Here is a 19,517-nt window from a genome sequence, read left to right on the forward strand (position 1 = left end):
GAATGCTGTCTGCTTTGAGAGAACTTACTTCTGTCACATTTCCAGTTTGAAGTTCTTCTACATTGGTACTAAATTTGGATTTTGGGACCCACCGCCAGACGTCATCGTTCTGTTGCTCTGACAGACAGAAAGTCGTCCAATCAGAGAGAGCCTTCTGCATCATCAGCGGAGGAGCTGTGTGATTGGTTCAGCTGCTGTCGGTTCTGATGGATCGAACAACACGACGTCCTTCTGTAAATGCTGCACGCAGCGACGCAGCCGTGTGTGACGGACTCTGTTTCTGCATAAATATTAAACATTAAGCAAGCGCCGGTGGTGTTTGTGCGGCCGCTCGCAGCGCTGCGCTGTGATTAGTGATGTAACAGCAGGAAACTGTTTGAGAGTTTCATTACGGAGACTCTGACAGACTCAACTTATCACTGAACATTAAAACCTCAATGGGAGAGAAATGTAAAAGACTTTAAAATGTTCTCGGAGGTACACAAACATCCAGACTTCTCTTCTTTGATTTTGAGTCTGTTTTTTTTTTTTAAAGACGTTTCTGCCGTCTATGTCTGCTGACTCAGCAGCTCCTCTCAGAAGAAAGGTCCTTGGGTTACCCACTGAGTCCCCCGGTTTGCTATCTGTGATCTAACCATCAGCGCGAGGGAGATTTAGTTCTCCTCTCTCTTCCTCTCTCACACCGAATGTGAACGGAGGAGGAATTCATTAAAGCAGGAACAATAAGTAGACTGCTGTGAGCAGAGATAAGTGTGTGTGTGTGTGTGTGCTTGTGTGTATGTTTGTGCGTATGCATCTTGTGTGTGTGTGTGTGTGCAAGTGTGTGTGAATGTGTGTGCGAGCTTGTGTGTGTGTGTGTGTGTGCTAGCTTGTGTGTGTTAGTGTGTGTGTTTGTGTGCATGTGTGCTTGTGTGCATTTGTGTGTGTGTGTATGCAAGCTTGTGTGTGTGTGAGTGTGTGTGTGTGAGTGTGCAAGTGTGTGTGTGTGTGTGTGTGTGTGTGTGAGCTTGTGTGTGTGTGTCTGTGTGTGTGTGTGTGCTAGCTTGTGTGTGTGTTAGTGTGTGTATGTGTGTGTGTGTGAGTGAGAGTGTGTGTGAGTGTGTGTGTGTGTGAATGTGTGTGTGTGTGTGAGTGTGTGTGTGTGCGTGTGTGTGTTTGTGTGTGTATGCGAGCTTATGTGTGTGTGTGTGTGTTAGTGTGTGTGTGTGTTTGTGTGTGTATGTGTCCGAGCTTGTGTGTATGTGTGTGTATGCAAGCTTGTGTGTGTGTGTGTGTGTATGTGTGTGTGTGAGTGTGCAAGTGTGTGTGTGAGCTTGTGTGTGTGTGCGCGTGTGTGTGTGTGCTAACTTGTGTGTTAGTGTGTGTGTGTTAGTGTGTTTGTGTGTGAGTGTGTGTGTGCTAGCTAGCTTGTGTGTGTGCGCATGTGTGTGTGTGTGTATGCATGTGCGAGCTTGTGTGTGTGCATATGTGTGTGTGTGTGTGTGTGTGTGCAAGCCTGTGTGTGTTTGTGTGTGTGTATGTGTGCGAGCTTGTGTGTGTGCATGTGTGCGTTTGTGTGTGTGCGTATGCAAGCTTGTGTGTGTGTGAGTGTGCAAGTGTGTGTGTGTGTGTGTATGTGTGTGTGTGTTTGTGTGTGTGTGTGTGTATGCATGTGCAAGCTTGTGTGTGTGCATGTGTGTGTGTGTGTGTGCGAGCTGGCACACAAACATACACACATACTTTAAAACCATATGCTGGTTGCTTTATTAGTTTTTCTGCATGGGTTTAGTTATATCAGGCTATAATAAGACCACGTAGGCTATGTTATCGCTGACTACCGGGACGATTTCATAGTGGTTGGTGTAAACTGGGACATTTTAGCGTCCAGAGAGGCTTTTGTCGGGACTCGGGACAAGCAACTCCGAATCGGGACTGTCCCGGTCAAATCGGGACGTGTGGTCACTCCACATTTTCAGCGTGTAGCTCGTTAGCTACGAGGTTGTTGTTGTTTCCCCAAAAAACTGGCAAGGTGAATCAAATAAATGACACATCCGTAAAAATCAATAAATGAACTGTCGACGATCGAGACTACTCAGAAAATAATTTGAATAGTTGTGCAATTGATCAAATGTGTCCTTTATGAATGAAGTTGACTTGACAGTTACAGGTCCAGTGTGTGGGGATTTCTCCCATCTAGCGTTGAGATCATATATCTCAATCAACTCTCTCGCCACGCAGTTCACAGTACGTATTACAGCTACGGTAGCCTTCACGCTTCAAAAAGCCGGTCTCTTGCTCTTTTCAATCTCCTTTTTCTTTTTCTGGGCAAAGAAGAAGATGACTCCTGTTCCTGAAACTTGGATTTTGAATATTTATGGTCCTCCATGTTTCCTTCTTCAAACTTGCAGGGGGGCCGGGAAGCTACGATACCCGTTAGCAGCGTTAGCAGCAGCTGGGAGTTTATCATGTGACAGAGAAAACGTGAAAGGCGGAGCAGTATGTCCTGTATGTCCCTTACCAGCTACCGTATTTCAAGATGGAGCATGAATATGGAGCGTCTACCCCAGTTCATGCAAACGCAAATGTAAAATTTCAAGCCAAAAGGAATACTTGGAGTTGATGGTGGAGGTAAATATTCATGGGAAAACGGGCAACACAGATTTTGATAATGACTAAAGACGTTACACACTGGGACTTTAAGTGGCAGCTTCAGCTTTTTTCCAGAGATCAGTAGCCTAACATTTGTAATATAGACATAAGGAACAGATATAATAATAATAATAATAATCATAATAATCATTTTCAAGCATTCCTCACAAAGGGCTTTCCAGATGAAAAGATTTACAGGATATGAATTAGGAATCAGAAACCCATGTAAGCACCCCCTCTAGCCCCCATGACATTTAGAACAGGCACTCAGCGTCCCTCTGGGGGTCCGCAAGCCTCCAGCTGAGAAACCCTGACAACTGACGGACTGAGCAGCAGGAGGGGGGGGGAAGAAAAAGTGATAAACGGATCATTTCACTAAAGCGGGAGAGGAAGGAGGGAAGGGGGGAGGCGGAAACATCATCATCATCATCATCATCATCATCAGTCACAAAGCCTCTCCTGCAGAGGCACGCTCTGATCTAATCTGTGACGTCAGCGGGCTGTATAAGAGCCGCTCGGCTGACGGGACCCAGACTCAGAAGATCCTCCGACCCTCACGCACACGCACTCAGACAGACAGACAGACAGGCAGACAGGCAGACAGACAGGTGATGAAGATGCTGTGTTCCTCGCACCTCCTCCTGCTCCTCCTCTCCCTCACCGCCTGCATCAGCTGCTCCTCCGCCGCGCAGAGAGACGCCAAACTCCGCCTGCTGCTGCACCGGACCCCGCTGCTGCAGGGCTCCAAACAGGTCCGAAACACACACACACACACACACACACACACACACACACACACACACACACACACACACACAGGGCCAAACTTTGTGTCTTGTGTGTTTCTGTAGAAATGTGTCCATCCCAATCTGTTTTGTCTTTCTGTCAGTTTTTAAACACATGAAGGAAAACGCGTAGAAAAGTAAAAATGTAAAAACGTGTTCAATACACTAATTTACTTTTTAATTTAACCATAGCAGTCTTACTGTGACAGACAGACAGACAGACAGACAGAGAGACAGACGGCCCATTCTTTTAGTCAAACTTTCAAAAACCAAACGTTAACACTTGGATATGTGTGTGTCCGTGTCTGTGTGTGTGTGTGTATGTGTGTGTTCAAAGTCTTTTCAAAGTCTTTTCATAGTCTTTTCATAGTCTTTTCATAGTCTTTTCCCAGTCAGTAGTGTAGTGGATGGTAGGAATAACAAGTTTTAGCTGCTGAAAATGGTCTGTGTTTAAAATGATTGAGTTTCTGCAGCTCCGTACGGAAGCCATATTTGCAATAATTTCTTTTAATGCTGTTATCTTGAGACCACAAGGTCATTATTTTGGTGTCTCGGTAAAAAAAAAAAAAAAAAAAATAAATAAAGAAGCTTTTTTTCTTCTCAGGGCTGGGTATCGATGAGATTTCCCGGATCAATTCGATTCCGATTCACAAAAGCGTTTAATTAACAAACTGAGGAATAATCAAAAGATGAACTGATCAGGTGACAGTTTGATTGGCGCATCGGGGGGGAAAAGACGGGCTGCTGTCCGAGACGCTGAAATGAAACAAACTCGTTCAGAGGATGACGGGGCACGCTGGAAGCAATATTTTGGAAAACGGGGGCGTTCAGGTGCCCATAGGCGTCGATTTAGGTGTGGAAGGTGGGTACGCGTACCTATCAGATTTCCTCATTTTGTACCCACCGCTTTTTCTTTTTTAAAACCTCGAGCTCAATTTAGTTAAAAAAAATAAAGTTCATAACACATAGAATTCTTCAGCGACAGATGCCAACAAATCCATAAAAATCGGTATCCCCACAGGGCAGGCACAGACAGCCTGTGGTGCAGAACTACAAATATTGTGCTGCACAATATGACTGAAGTTCCCGCACCGTTATTCCACGGGACGGTGCGTAGGCTCGGCCGCCTGCTCGCACTCCAACGCGGCTCACTTGCGCTCTTACTTCGGATAAACGTTTTTTTCCCCTACACATCTCCAAGGAGCCGGGGACTTTTGCTCTCAAGGGATTGTCAGATTCCGGTTTTGAAATGCTTCATTTTCGGAGTTGAATTGAAACTTACCCTGATCTGTAGGAATCATTCTCTCCATTCAAAAGGATTGTGTTTGCATTTCCACAGTTATTCGGTGTCCCAAATGTACTCCAGTATTTACATTATTAAGCTACAGGACGGCGTCTTTTCAAAACATGACCTGCGCGACAGAGGACAAAAGAAAATGAATGCGTCATTGTACCCAGCACTTCTGAAAACGCACTTCTGAATGCGCCTCTATCCCCAGCCCATTTCAAACCAAACTGACGCACATGCAGATGCCCTTGGGAGTTTGTTTACAGGCAAGTTAACACCCAAGATTCCCAACAATACGAGTTTACACTTTTGAACTCCTTGCAAAAAACAACGTGGTCTGCAACGTAAAATTTTTTTTTACGAAACTGGTCAAGCTTCTTTCCTTTCATTCAACTCTCATTAAATGTATTAATATGTCGTCAAAACACAGATGTGCAAAGATGAAATCAGAATGAACATCTCTGCTTCCTCCACCCGCAACTTATTTTAGGCGACGCGCACCCTAAAATATACTCAAAATGATTACATATTATGTGCAGCTAAAGGCACACAAACAGATGAAGTATCTATCTGTTGTAAAGTATGAAGTCTAATTACATACACTAAAAAGTCAACATGACATCATGACTTTGCGTAAACATACGCAGCATTTTCCTAAAGCCAAGTGGCGTGTTATCTGTACGCAGTTTGAGCTATCCGCGTGTATGTGTATGCTGTATACAGCGGACGCCAGTCTGCAACGTCACAGCGTAAACATACACGCCACTTTCTAAAGCCACGTGGCGTGTTATCGCGAGGCTACGGTTGCTCTCCTGGGTGAAAGTCCAGATTTTTGCCCTTTCATACTACTCGCAACGGCGTCAATTCACACACAATTGCAAGATAATGTAAGTCAATGGAGGCCAAACGGCGTTGATAAACACGCTAAAAAGCGAGTGTGCGTCTCGATAACACGCCAATAATTGCATACGAATTGGCGTGCCATACATACGCCACTTCTTTTTGTCCGAAACAAAGATTCAGTTTACTGTGAGAAAGAGACTGCTGGGGATGTATAGTTTGTGTGATACGTTGAAAACAAATGTAATTTGGGGCGCCCGGATAGCTCACTTGGTACAGCGTGCGCCCATATATAGAGGTTTGCGCCTCGACGCAGCGGCCGCGGATTTGACTCCGGCCTGTGTGCATGTCATTCCCTCTCTCTCTCTCTACCCTTTCATGTCTTCTGCTGTCCCATCAAAATAAAGGCTGAAAATGCCCCAAAAATAATCTTTACACAAAAAAAAAAAAGAAAAAAGGAAAGTAATTTGGAAAAAAATATGTTTCCGTCAAAACATAATTGCGAGTGGGGTGTATTCATTTTCAGGAGACTGGGAACATAACTTTAGTTCAGCACGTTCTCACATCTGCTTGTTAGATTTGTTGTCCTTGGGTCCAATTTGACTCTTTTGAAAATTCATAATAATAGTAATTTATAATAATAGTAAAAATTTGATGGATTCCATACAATGCTCTTCGGACGTACAATTCATGATCAATACTTTTATTGAATTTTGGATGTTTTATTCAAAAGAATTGAAATGGTTTCAAAACTGTATTCTGACTAAACTTTGAAGTCTCTGATTATCCATCAACATACGTTCCTCTAATATTAGTCTAAATATTTCATCATTTCTGCTTTTTTAACTCAAAAATTAGGTATAATTCCCTACAAATGAGGATTATTGTCCATGAATTCCAAAAATTAGTGGAAACAACTTGGTGTTAGTGGTGTGTGGTGATTGGGTAACAAAAGCATACAAAACATAGAAAAAAAGCATCAAAAGTGTCAAAGAAAGGGATATAAATGTCAGAAAAAGCGGCGAAAAGGTGTTCATTTTTAATTTTGACCCGGGAGGACAACACGTGCACGAGTATTAAAAACCTCCAGAAAAAAGCTAGGAAGGGAACATTATTCCCAACTTTGTACATTCCTTCCTTTGCTTCATTATTTTAATATGTTTGTTCTTGTATTCTATCCTATTTATTATTTATTGTATATTCTCTGTGTGAGGTGTGTCTGATATTTTGATGCTTTCGCACTGAAATTTCCCAATTGATGAATAAATAAAGGTATATCACCTATCTATCTATCTATCTATCTATCTATCTATCTATCTATCTATCTATCTATCTATATGTCAATCTGTCTCTCTGTCTGTCTATCTATCTATCTATTGAGTTTATATTTTAAATAATCTTTGATCCCCTCTTTAGTTATATTTGGTTTGTTGTTGAGATAAAGACTGTATGTAAACCAAAGCATTGAGAACTTTGTAAGTGTACAGACAACGAACGCCGTGCAACCAGTAACCAGTAACGTAGCCCAAGCACGGCGTTCGTCATTCGACTGGTCGTGACTGTTTTCCCAATATGGCGCCTGCCTGTATACATGAACGCTACTGTCTTTATAAACTATCTTTTTAATAAACTGTCTGTACACTAACAAAGTTCTGAATGCTTCGGTTTACATGTAGGGACCCTCATTATGCTAACGTGGAAGTGTGGTGATATTTTGATCCTTGTTAGTGGTGTAGAAATAGCGATTTGATTTTACTTTAGCCGTGCCCCAATGACTAGCATTATAAGCTAGTTAGCGGTTTGCGGTAAAACTGTTCCCATTCGATTAGCATGAAAACATATCCCAGAGAACGGTCGACTTGGTACACATCTGTTAACCCCTAGGGTCATTTTGAAAGCTCTGTGTTTTAGGAACCAAACATCCCCCCCGACCTCCTCCCTATGAGGATCTTCACGCTCTGACAGTAACAAATACATACCAGTTACAGTGCTTTACGTGTCATACCTATATGTACGAATGCTTCATGAGAACCGCCTGAATGCAGTCAGTCAGTTTCCCAGCATCCTGTAAAGATGAAGGATCTTAAATGTTTCTTTAATATTTCTGTTTGTGTATTCCAGGACATGTCTCGAGCCTCGCTGGCGGAGCTGCTCCTGTCGGACCTCCTGCAGGTGGAGAACGAGGCTCTGGAGGAGGAGAGCTTCCCTCTGGCCGAAGGGGAACCCGAAGACGTCCGTATGGATCTGGAACGGGCCGCCGCTGGCGGGCCGCTGCTTGCCCCCCGAGAGAGGAAAGCCGGCTGCAAGAACTTCTTCTGGAAGACGTTCACTTCCTGCTGAGAGCCTCCTCGCCATCGTCACACCCCCTCCATCTTCATCACTTCCCTCCCGACGCTGTACAGACACTGTATGGATCCGACTGTCGATGATTAGTTTGGATGCATTGTTTTGGTTTTTCTGAGCTGAATGTAAACTTGATGAAACTATTTTTAATTGTCGGTTTGAATAAAATCAGTTTGAGACAAAACACTCGCTGGTGTCTGCTGACGGAGGAGGAAAAAGAGGAGGAGGAGAAGAAATAAAACTCTTCATCTGGTTTTTATTGAAGCAGATAAAGCTGTTCATTAACAGCTTGCCTGGTAAAACAGCAGTTATTGAGGCTAATAAACTCAGGGGGACACCATAGCAACTAGAAGAGAAATGATTTGGATTTTTAATTGTCGTTTCTTCCTGAACGTCACAGATCACATAATCAAATAATAAAATCAGACCGGAGGCAAAAACAGTACAGCTGCTCAGACGGAAGAGAAACACATACATAACTTTTTACATCAGTCAGAATCAGAATCAGTTTTATTGGCCAAGTATACTTACATACACAAGGAATTTGACTTTGGTAGACATGTAGTAGTAAACATTCAGTAGACAAATAGTAATATATACTGTACAATAGAGACAACAATATACATGTAGGCACATATCAACATAATCTACAAAAATACAAACAAATAAGACATACTATCAAGACAAATACACATGGAGTGGGATGTAAAGTGCAAAAAGTAATAGCGCAAAGTAGTATGCAAGATGCATATTGGAATGATAAGTATGTAATGTGTAGATAAGTGGGGGATGACCCCACTTATCTGCAGAGTGATGGCAGTGGGATAGAAGCTGTGCTTGAAAAACGTAAAGAAATTAAAGCCATGACATGTTAAACGATGAATACATTTTCTATTTAATTTCAAAATTGTTTTATCAAGAGAACAAGCAGAACCCATGACACACACAACAAGCTTATTAAGAGCGATGAAAGAGAAAGAGGGAACAAAAGTGACAAGTTAAGTAATAGGCAGAAATAGACTAATTGTAAAATGTATAGAGAGATATTTAAAGGGCTGAGACCGGAGTTGAGTGGCTGGAACATTATTATAGTGTTTGCAGAAGAAGGACATATCTGTGGAAGTGTTTAGGGCCTGAAGTTAACTTCTTTTTCAACCCAGTCTCACGGCAGTTTGCGAAATGGTCTAGTAATGTAATCTATTGATTCGTGTACACGGTCACATTTATCTCGTTTTTTTCGTGGTGGTCAGCACATTTTTTTAAACTAATGTATTTCAATGGGAAAGATCTTTCACGATCACAGCACGATTCTTTGGAAACAATGCCAATGTGAAGTCAATGAGAAGATGACGTAGCACTAAGAGCGACTAAGGTAGCGAGTACTATGAAAGCCCGAAAATCTACACAGGAGGTTGGTTGGGGGGGGGGGTGGATGGGTCAGACAACACAGGACTTTCACCCAGGAGACCGGGGATCATGTCCCGCGTGTCACGTTTCCTAAACCCAACCGTAACCATCCCGTTCTTCTTTTACTAAACCCAACCATCCCGTTGTTGTACTGCGTGTCATGGAAATGTAAGTTATAGGGATAAAAATATCAATAATATCAAAGCTGTATCCAGCTTCTCTGCTGCAGCCCAACTGGCAGAAAGAATCGTGCTGTGATCACAAAAGATGCTTCCCATTGAAATACAATAGTTTAAAAAAATGTGCTGACCACCACGAAAAAACCACCAAGATAAACGTGTCCGTGTATCAATCAATAGATTAAATTACGTGAACATTTCACAAACTGCCGTGAGACTGGGTTGTCTTTTTTGGCCAAATGTTTCTGTGGCAGGTGGTTTTTAAAATCCTCTAGCCACACAGGCTTTTTACCAGCCAATGTATTACACTTTTTGCATCCTATGAAATACAGGAAATGCATGAGCATCTTTCTTGAACAAAAGAATACACATTTAAGTGCTGTCAGGTTATTAACAATCCTAACCCTTAACAGCGCTGAGAAATTGGCAAACAACATAAAAAGCAACATCGAAAGACATTTTCCAGAGTAAGCACACTGCATTTTCTGAAAAGAACCTGACTGGGAATAAAAGAAATAGAGCGATTTCTGAACTGATGCAAAAAGTAGAACAGAGTAAAATCTACACTAAAGAATTGGACAAAATCCCAAAAAACTTGGAAGGCTAAAAACGAGTTTTGCGACTCGAGACAGATGTGTTTTTGTTTCTTTGGTAACACTTTACTTGAAGGTATCTACATAAGAGTGACATGATGAAACTGAAAAAGGCTTTCATTCGGAGACGAGACAGGTCAGCCCCAGCTCATGTTGTGGACCCAGTTTACCTGTTCATCCACGTATATGCTGCGGACATCATCACAACCGCAAATCTTATTTCATTATTATACATTTCATACATTTATATTAAACAACTTTCCAAAATCCAACCCCAGAATATCCAGAAAATCAACCAGTTTTAGAGAATTTTCAAATCACGGTCAGGTCTAGAAACGTGTGTGTGTGTGTGTGTGTGTGTGTGTGTGTGTGTGTGTGTGTGTGTGTGGCAGCTGCTGCACTCAGATTAGCAGCTCCTTTCATTCATTAACTCTTTGTTAAGACAAGCTTTCAGGAATTAAACCTTAATAAGAGCTGTGAATGACAGCTGAGATGCACACACACGCACACACACACACACACACACACACACACACACACACACACACACACACACACACACACACAGGAGAGGACGTTTATCACTAATGAGTCACAATTTCATGAATGTTTTTCCTGTTTTCAGTTCAATCTTCAGCCAACAGACTTTGACCTGCGGATTTGTAAAATGCAACATACATGAATGCAGCGGGAACATTATTCCAGAAATATCAGATGAAAGAGGAAACATTTCACTGCAACATACACACTTTTACTTCAGTCAGGTTTTGAATGCAGGACTTTTACTGGCAGTGGAGTATTTTCACAGTGCGTATTACTGCAGTAAAGGGTCGGAATACTTCCTCCACCGCTACATATATAAGCACCAGTACATTATATAATCATACATAAAAAAATGAAGCAATAAAACCAGCAAATAATAGCAGGTGAAATGTGAACTATTACAACACAGTCTCACGGCAGTTTGTGAAATGGTCACGTAATTTATTATCTATTGATTCGTGTACACGAACACGTTTATCTTGTATTTTTCGTTTTTTAAACTAATGTATTTCAAGGGGAAGCATCTTTCGTGATCACAGCATGATTCTTTTGATCGCCGAAAATTCTGTGACATGGGTGTGACGGTTGGGTTTAGGAAAAGAAGAACGGCACACTTGGGTTTAGGCACACTTGGGTTTAGGAAAAGAAGAACGGGACAGTTGGCTTTAGGAAAATAAGAACAGGACAGTTGGGTTTAGGAAAATAAGAACAGGACAGTTGGGTTTAGGAAAATAAGGACGGGACAGTTGGGTTTAGGAAAATAAGAACAGGACAGTTGGGTTTAGGAAAAGAAGAACGGGACAGTTGGCTTTAGGAAAATAAGAACAGGACAGTTGGGTTTAGGAAAATAAGAACAGGACAGTTGGGTTTAGGAAAATAAGGACGGGACAGTTGGGTTTAATAAAAGAAGAACGGGACAGTTGGGTTTAGGAAAATAAGAACGGGACAGTTGGGTTTAGGTAAATAAGGGCGGGACAGTTGGGTTTAGGTAAAGAAGAACGGGACAGTTGGGTTTAGGTAAAGAAGAACGGGACAGTTGGGTTTAGGAAAAGAAGAACGGGACAGTTGGGTTTAGGAAAATAAGAACGGGACAGTTGGCTTTAGGAAAATAAGAACGGGACAGTTGGGTTTAGGAAAATAAGGACGGGACAGTTGGGTTTAGGAAAATAAGAACGGGACAGTTGGGTTTAGGAAAATAAGAACGGGACAGTTGGGTTTAGGAAAATAAGAACGGGACAGTTGGGTTTAGGAAAATAAGGACGGGACAGTTGGGTTTAGGAAAATAAGAACGGGACAGTTGGGTTTAGGAAAATAAGAACGGGACAGTTGGGTTTAGGAAAATAAGAACGGGACAGTTGGGTTTAGGAAAATAAGAACGGGACAGTTGGGTTTAGGAAAATAAGAACGGGACAGTTGGGTTTAGGAAAATAAGGACGGGACAGTTGGGTTTAGGTAAAGAAGAACGTGACACTTGGGACATGAACGCCACTCTCCGGGGTGAAAGTCCTGTGTTGTACATGTGTTTTGTGTGCAGAAATCTTAATGTGTAAAGCAAGTCATTTTTTTGAAGTTCAAGTCAAGGCTCAAGTCTGATCTGTCCCTAACACTGTATAAATCTTATGAATTCAAAGCATGTCATGTAGCTACCATCCATACAGTATTAAAATCAGTTGTAGGATAACTTTATGGGGTCTACTTAACACATCCCTCTAGCCCTTCGGACCTGGTGAAATATTAACCTAAGTCTGTCACATCATATGGATACAACAAGATACAATTTGCTTGTTCCCAGCATTAGCACAACACTTTGCGATGGTTAGCTTGTTACCTGTGATGATGCTAAATATAACGTCTCTTTCATTCAAAAAAATGTCTAATATCTGTGAAATATGTGCAGAATTAAGACAGTCAAGACGGCCCAGTGTTTGGTGGACCGGGTACACCTTGTTCACTTAATAGCCTACAAATCATCCATGGGATCAATGGACCTTTTTCACAGCAGACATTTTGACTTGTCATAGTAGGAAAAGCACAGCTGAAGTTGATAACCTTAACGATGACTCAGTTCCATCAAGTGTCCCAGTAAGATATTTCAGTGAGTCAGCATGCACAATACCAGGACCTCTCCTAAGTGGAATGTAGCCAATGTTGACGTGTCAACATGTCTGCCGTGAAAAAGGTCTATTACGCATCACATGAGTTTGCCCCCCCGTCACAGCGTTTGTTCCTGGGGAGATGGATCTGTGCATCCCGCCTCCTGTGCCCCATGGATGTCTGAGCCTCAGCAACTACTCACTATAAAGACACAATTTGCCTGTTCCCAGCATTAGCACAACACTTTGTGATGGTTAGCTTGTTACCTGTGACCATATATGCTAAATGTAACGTCTCTTTCACATTGCAAGTAACTGACCTATCTGGGTGCGTTTTGAGATGCCTGATGAAGTCCGACCTTGTTTATCCGGCTTCATTTATCTTGGTGCCGCACACCTTGCGTGTAGCTGTTCTCTTACTGCCACTGTTTTACGAAGTTATTGAAAGCAAAATGAATGACAAAAAGCACAACTCCGGGAGGACTTGGTGTCGCCATCGACAATGCATTTTTTTTATATGTGAGAGCACGCACATAAGGCATAACGCATCATAGGGCAGGCAAAGGGCAGGGGACATGCAGCTCATCATACGTTTCCCCAACGTATGTGCGCCAATAAAAGAAAATAGAAATACATGAATACATTTAGATTTAAAAATCAATAATTGCATGAAAACAGGTTGTTGACGAGTCTCAAAGTTCGAGTCCGAGTCAAGTCTGAAGTCTTTTGGGTCGAGTCCGAGTCAAGTCTAAAGTCAGCTGTTTGTGCGACTTAAGTGCGACTCGAGTCCCCATCTCTGGTGTAAAGTAACTAGTAACTAAAGCTGGAACAGATGAATGTAGTGGAGTAACTAAAGTAACTAGTAACTAAAGCTGGAACAGATGAATGTAGTGGAGTAACTAAAGTAACTAGTAACTAAAGCTGGAACAGATGAATGTAGTGGAGTAACTAAAGTAACTAGTAACTAAAGCTGGAACAGATGAATGTAGTGGAGTAAAAAGTACAATTTTTCTCTCTGAAATGTAGTGGAGTAGAAGTAGAAAGTGGCATGAAAAGAAAAGACTCAAGTAAAGTACAAGTACCTCAACATTTGGACTGAAGAACAGCATTCCACCACTGTTCACATTTCACCGAGTTATGACTCGTGTTTCTATTATTCGACCGGAGCGTCGGCTCTTTCAGTGTGTAATTGTGTGTTATGAAGGTGATTCTGCAGGTGTCTCCGATCTGTGACAGGAAGCTGCGATGACGTCACACACCTCTCTGTCTCGTTAAGAAAGCGAGCGCCTTCTTTAATAAACAGGAAGCAGCTGCTGCAGGCGCCGAAGATGCCAATTAATCCATCAGCCAATCAGATGCCAGTATTTTTAAACAGCTTCAATAAACTTTAATGAGCTTTAATTACAGCTGAAAGCTTTGCTGGAACGCAACACACACTCTGCCTTTTGACTGTGTGTATGTGTGTGTGTGTATGTGTGTGTGTGTGTGTGTGTGTGTGTGTGTGTGTGTGTGTGTGTGTGTGTGTGCGTGTGTGTAAATGGTAGCTGATGTCGTGTGTCACCTTTAAAAGATGATTCATTAAGAACAAAAAGACTAATCAGCTGCAGTATACAGCATCTTCATACCCACACACACACACACACACACACACACAGCGGGATGATGTCAGCAGCAGAACAGAGGTCAGAGGTCAAACTTCCATCAGGTGGTCTGGACCAATCACAGAAGAATGTCTGATAAACCAAACAAGAAACAAAGCCTGTTGCTGCTACCGAAACGTTATCTACAGCCTCCAGCTTTTTGGTGGCATTTCTAACGTTGCATGATGGGTAGAAACACTTTAGCCTGGGGTCAGTCTGCAAGTAGGTGATACAGAGAGGAGGAGGAGGAGGAGGAGGAGGAGGAGGAGGGGTTGGACAATGAAACAAAGCAGAAGGTTGTGTCTGAAATCTCCTCCTCTGCACTATAGACTCAACATGTAAACTATCGTCCAACATACTTTTGTGTAAATAAACAGTAGTGTGTATATTTACGGATGCACTGAGCTGTCATTTTCAACGTCACTTCCTGAGAACCTCCTTGCCCGTTTGGAAATGCGCAACAATGGCCCTGCCGATCTCCACTCTAGCGGCATCACCAGATAATGGTGTAAATACATATAAAGCTATAGATATAAAGATAAAGCTATAAGTAATGACAACAACACTGTCGGCGCGTCCACATGATACAAGCCTTTCGTGACTGCGCAGTTGCTAGTAGCCAAGGAGGACACGGAGGATCAAAAAAACATGGACTCTTCAGAAGAGGTCATTATCTTCACTCGATTTCTGTGCGAAAGTCGCCAGACGCCACAATCTTCTGAACATAACCATACTGAGAAATCCAGAGAGAGTTGTGTGGAGCTGATAGTCTTAATTAGCTTTGTAGCATCTCATCTGGCAATGCCTTGAATGTAACGGCCGTTTATTAATATCAAAAAGTTACACACTAAAGTTTTAAATTACTGAAAAAGTTAAGCAACTAGCCCAACTGTACAGATTTTTTATATGCAGAAATGCAAATTTAAGCATTTGTTTTTGTACATTTTGTTCATGCAAACTTTGCAGTATTAATTGAAATCTCTTTTTGATGTTACAGAGCTCCTTGGTTGCTGTTCGTTTGTCTGTTTCCAACATTGTCATCACTAAATGCATTGTGGGATACTTATTTTGTATTTTTTAATGTTTTATTTAACCTTTATTTATTCAGGGAAGGTTGACTGAGAGGCAGCCTCTCTTTTGCAGAAACCCCTTGATCACATTCACACAGTTCCACATTCATACCTGGAAGCTGCCCAGTACAACCACAGTCTGGTCTGCTGGCCACTGAGCAGCTCCACTGGAGCGGTTGGGGTTAAGGGCCTTGCTCAAGGGAGGGACAAGCGCTACTCTTTCACTTTTCCCCACCCAGATCTGGGGATTAAACCGACGACCTCCCGGTCACAAGCTCTCTTCTCTAACCTGCCTATATACCAGCGTAGTGTCCAGTGGTTACATACCTTAATATTTCACCACAAATAGTAAGCAATTCTCTTACTATTGGTTACATACTAAGGTTTTTGGACATACTAAACAATGTCACAAACTGTTTTAGCTAGTAAATAGCATGTTAATGTGGAATTTCGGACGCAACCAAACTCTTTTTCTCGGCTCACTACGCTGACTTCCTGTCAAGATTCTGGATTTCTGCAAGATACGTGTAACGTTTTAGACCTACTAATTATATTGTACATACAGGGTTCAAATTAGCACCATGTCCCAGCCAAATGGTGGTAAAATTTGCAAGTGGCTGGTAGTTTTGCTTCACTTACCGGCCAACTAAAAAATGACAATCTATTGAGTGGCTGGTAAAATTTGAACAATCACGAGCCATGTGGCTCATTGTCGACCCTGTGTACAAATTATCATTCTTAATACAACTGTAGTGTGATTCTGCCATTCACTCTTATTCATTTCACAGTTTACATGTTCACAGCGCCCCTTGCTGGAGGAACGAAGAGCTAAGTCCAGTTCAGACCAAAGAATCGCGATGTGACAACTTGTAACTTGCAGCTACTTGTATTATCCATAGTTTCAACAGTTAATAAAAAAAAATAAAACTGACCTATAACAAAGTTTGGGGTTCTCACAGAACAAGAAAAAGGTTCAGTTGAGTCCGGTTCGAGTCATTCGAGTCATCCAGTGTCTACTGACTACATCAAGCGTCAAAGACTCGTTTGGATAAGAAGTGTTTCCTTCTCATCAGTAGAGTTTTCTTATCTGTTAACCCTTGTGTTGTCTTCCGGGTCAAAACACTTTTCTGATGTTTTGGTCTCTCTTTTTTTCTTTTACACTTTTGGCGCCTTTTTCAATGTTTTTGCTGCTTTTTTGTCGTTTAACACTTCTTTGCACTACCATGTACCTTCTTCCTACTCCTTTTTGACCATGGGAATTTCTTATTTGAATAAATTACAATAATTTTGGAAGATCGTGCTGAAATGTACATTCCCTTATTTATGTTATTTTAATATATATATATATATATATATATATATATATATATATATATATATAATTTTTTTAACGTTTTTTTTTTACATGTTTAAAATAAACTATTACTAACTAAAAAATGTATAAACACCACTAACACCAACTTATTACCACTATAGTTTTACACTTTTTTTTGGAATCCATGGTCAATTAAAAACCTAATTTATAGGAAACTACAGTATACCTAATTCAGAAGCAGAAATTGTGAATTATTTAGACTAATATTAAAGGAAAGATAATTACACAAGGGTCAACGTTCAGTGAGGATACTGTCCCAAAACATAAAAAGAAAAAAATTTTAAATGCTAAAAAATTTAATAAAACACCCAAAATTCAATGAAAGTAGAGATCCGATATTTTGTTGTACTTGCAAAGCGCATCTATGTTATATTTGGGTTATTAAAATTAGGTAGTTAAAAAGAAACCCATTTTTCTGAGGATAGACATTTTGAGAATGTTTGAAATTTGATCCGAATACAACACAAGGGTTAAGTGCAATTCTAGTCAGTCAAGTCTAGTTTAAATCCCAGTTCAGACCAAATATCTGTACGAGTTGAAACTTGCAGCTACTTGTAGCTTTCTGAAACCTGCCAGTTTACACCAAAGAGACGAGACGGTGTATTATCTGCATAGAAACAACTCTTTGACCTTTGCACATCTTAAAATAGGAATGAGGAAAGAGATCATGAGATATTTGCTATTACCTGGGGCAACCTCTTCTCTTAGTTCCTGGAGTCCATTTCAGGGCTTGTCGAGTGAACTTAGTGGGTAATTTCCTCAGGATGGGTCTAACTAAACTCTATTTTCTCTTTCAAATATAATAATAATAATAATAATAATAATAATAATAATAATAATAATAATAATAATAATAATGTATACTTTATTAATTACAATGTTTTCACTCTGTTGTTATTACATACAGGCCTGAATTACACACATGCTCACTACCTCTACATTAGCAGCACTAATGGAGAGATGTCAGAGTGAGGGGGCTGCCCATGGAAAGGCACCCTGAGCGGTTGGGGGTTTGGTGCCTTGCTCAAGAGCACCTTGGCAGTGCCCAGGAGGTGAACTGGCACCTCTACAGCTACCAGTCCACCACCATACTTTGGACCGTATGGGGAATATGTACATTGTGACGGGGTGCATGGCTGCCGTCACGGTAGCCATGCGCTACCTATTTAGTATCTCAAGGACTGAGTGTGAACGTAGCCTGTATGTTTGTTTAGCGTGGTAATATGTTCTGTTAATTAGGCTACCACAAACAGTGGTCAAATCATCAAATTCTTCATAGTAATCCCGTAGCTTTCTTGTGTACACATTTAACCTCTTATACTACGGTGATTTGTATGCAATTGCTACAACCATCTATACATCATTCTCTGATTGTTTAAAACCATAAGTTACTTTACAAACATCACCAGTTATAATAATCACGCAACCATATATTTTTGTTAACTTCTGTAGTTTATTGATTTTTTATTACTCATTCAAGAATGAACTTAAAACTCTCCTATTTGATAAAGCTTATAGTTAGGGAAATGCTTGTTACTAATCCTAGCTTCTGGGGAGTCCTTATGTTTTTTCCCCCAGCGTATTTCCTTGGAGAACGTTGGCACCAAGATCCTGGTTGCAGCTGTCGCCGTGGTCCTGCTGCACTCCCTGCTGAGCTCAGCGGTGCCCTGCAATGTCATGAACTACTACGACTACCATTTGAAGTCACTGTTCCATTATAAATTTGACTACTATCGCCACTGTTCATCATATCCCCAACCGGCCCCTCAGACACCACCTACCAAGAGCCTGGGTCTGTCCCAGGTTTCTTCACAAGAGGGAGTTTTTCCTCGCCACTGTCGCACTGCTCGCTCTTAAGGGAATTACTGGAATTGCTGGAATTGTTGGGGCTTTGTAAATTATAGAGTGTGGTCTAGACCTACTCTATCTGTAAAGTGTCACGAGATAACTCTTGTTATGATTTGATACTATAAATAAAATTGAATTGAGTCTAAAAGTTAACAGAGTTAACAAAATGTTTGGTCTTACCAGCATGTGCTCTCTTTGTTCTAAGGGAAAGTTTTCCGCGATCCTTGGGCTTAAATGGGTCTATGACTTCCGGGGTAACAGGAAGTTAACCGGTATTTTATGTATTATATTTTACAGCCGCCAAGATGTCTTGTGGCTGTGACTAATTGGAATGTCAATTATATGATTTATATACTGTAACTGTCTAGCGTCTTAGATATATTAATGTTGGCTGTATGGAACCGTTACAGTCTACTTTACAACTAGTTCAGAATTCTGCTGCAAGGCTGCTAACCAGGTCTAGCAGGATGTCGCACATCACTCCGATTTTATACTCATTACATTGGCTTCCCATTAACTTCAGGATCAAATTTAAAGTTTTGGTATCGAAAGCTTTAAAGCTTTGCATGGTCAGGCTCCGGTGTATATCTCGGACCTGCTCCATTCATACACTACGAATAGGCCCCTCAGGTCTTCTAACCAGGGATTACTGGATGTCCCATGCACCCGTTTAAAGACTAGAGGTGACCGTTCCTTTGAAGCGGTGGCTCCAAACCTGTGGAATGCTTCTGCAGTCTCTGTTGAAGCTTTTAAAAAGCAGCTGAAGACGCACTTGTTCAAAATTTGCTTTTGATTCCTGTATGTAAAATGTTGTCTTTTAATGACTGTTTTTAGTCCTTTTAGTTGTATAACTTACTATGTTTTGTACAAATTTTTATCATGTGA

At 41.2% G+C, this 19,517-nt stretch overlaps 1 protein-coding gene across 1 annotated transcript; it reads left to right on the forward strand.

Moving 5' to 3' along the window:
• The first annotated feature begins 3,109 nt into the window (after nt 1–3,109).
• On the forward strand, nt 3,110–8,077 carry sst1.1 (somatostatin 1, tandem duplicate 1). The gene is made up of 2 exons (XM_039785093.1): nt 3,110–3,380; nt 7,663–8,077. The coding sequence occupies exons 1-2, from the start codon at nt 3,240–3,242 to the stop codon at nt 7,879–7,881; spliced, it is 360 nt and encodes a 119-aa protein (XP_039641027.1). The 5' UTR covers nt 3,110–3,239; the 3' UTR covers nt 7,882–8,077.
• Nucleotides 8,078–19,517: the final 11,440 nt, after the last annotated feature.

This window comes from Perca fluviatilis, chromosome 2, assembly GCF_010015445.1.
Source record: "Perca fluviatilis chromosome 2, GENO_Pfluv_1.0, whole genome shotgun sequence".
Classification (NCBI taxonomy): Eukaryota; Metazoa; Chordata; class Actinopteri; order Perciformes; family Percidae; genus Perca; species Perca fluviatilis.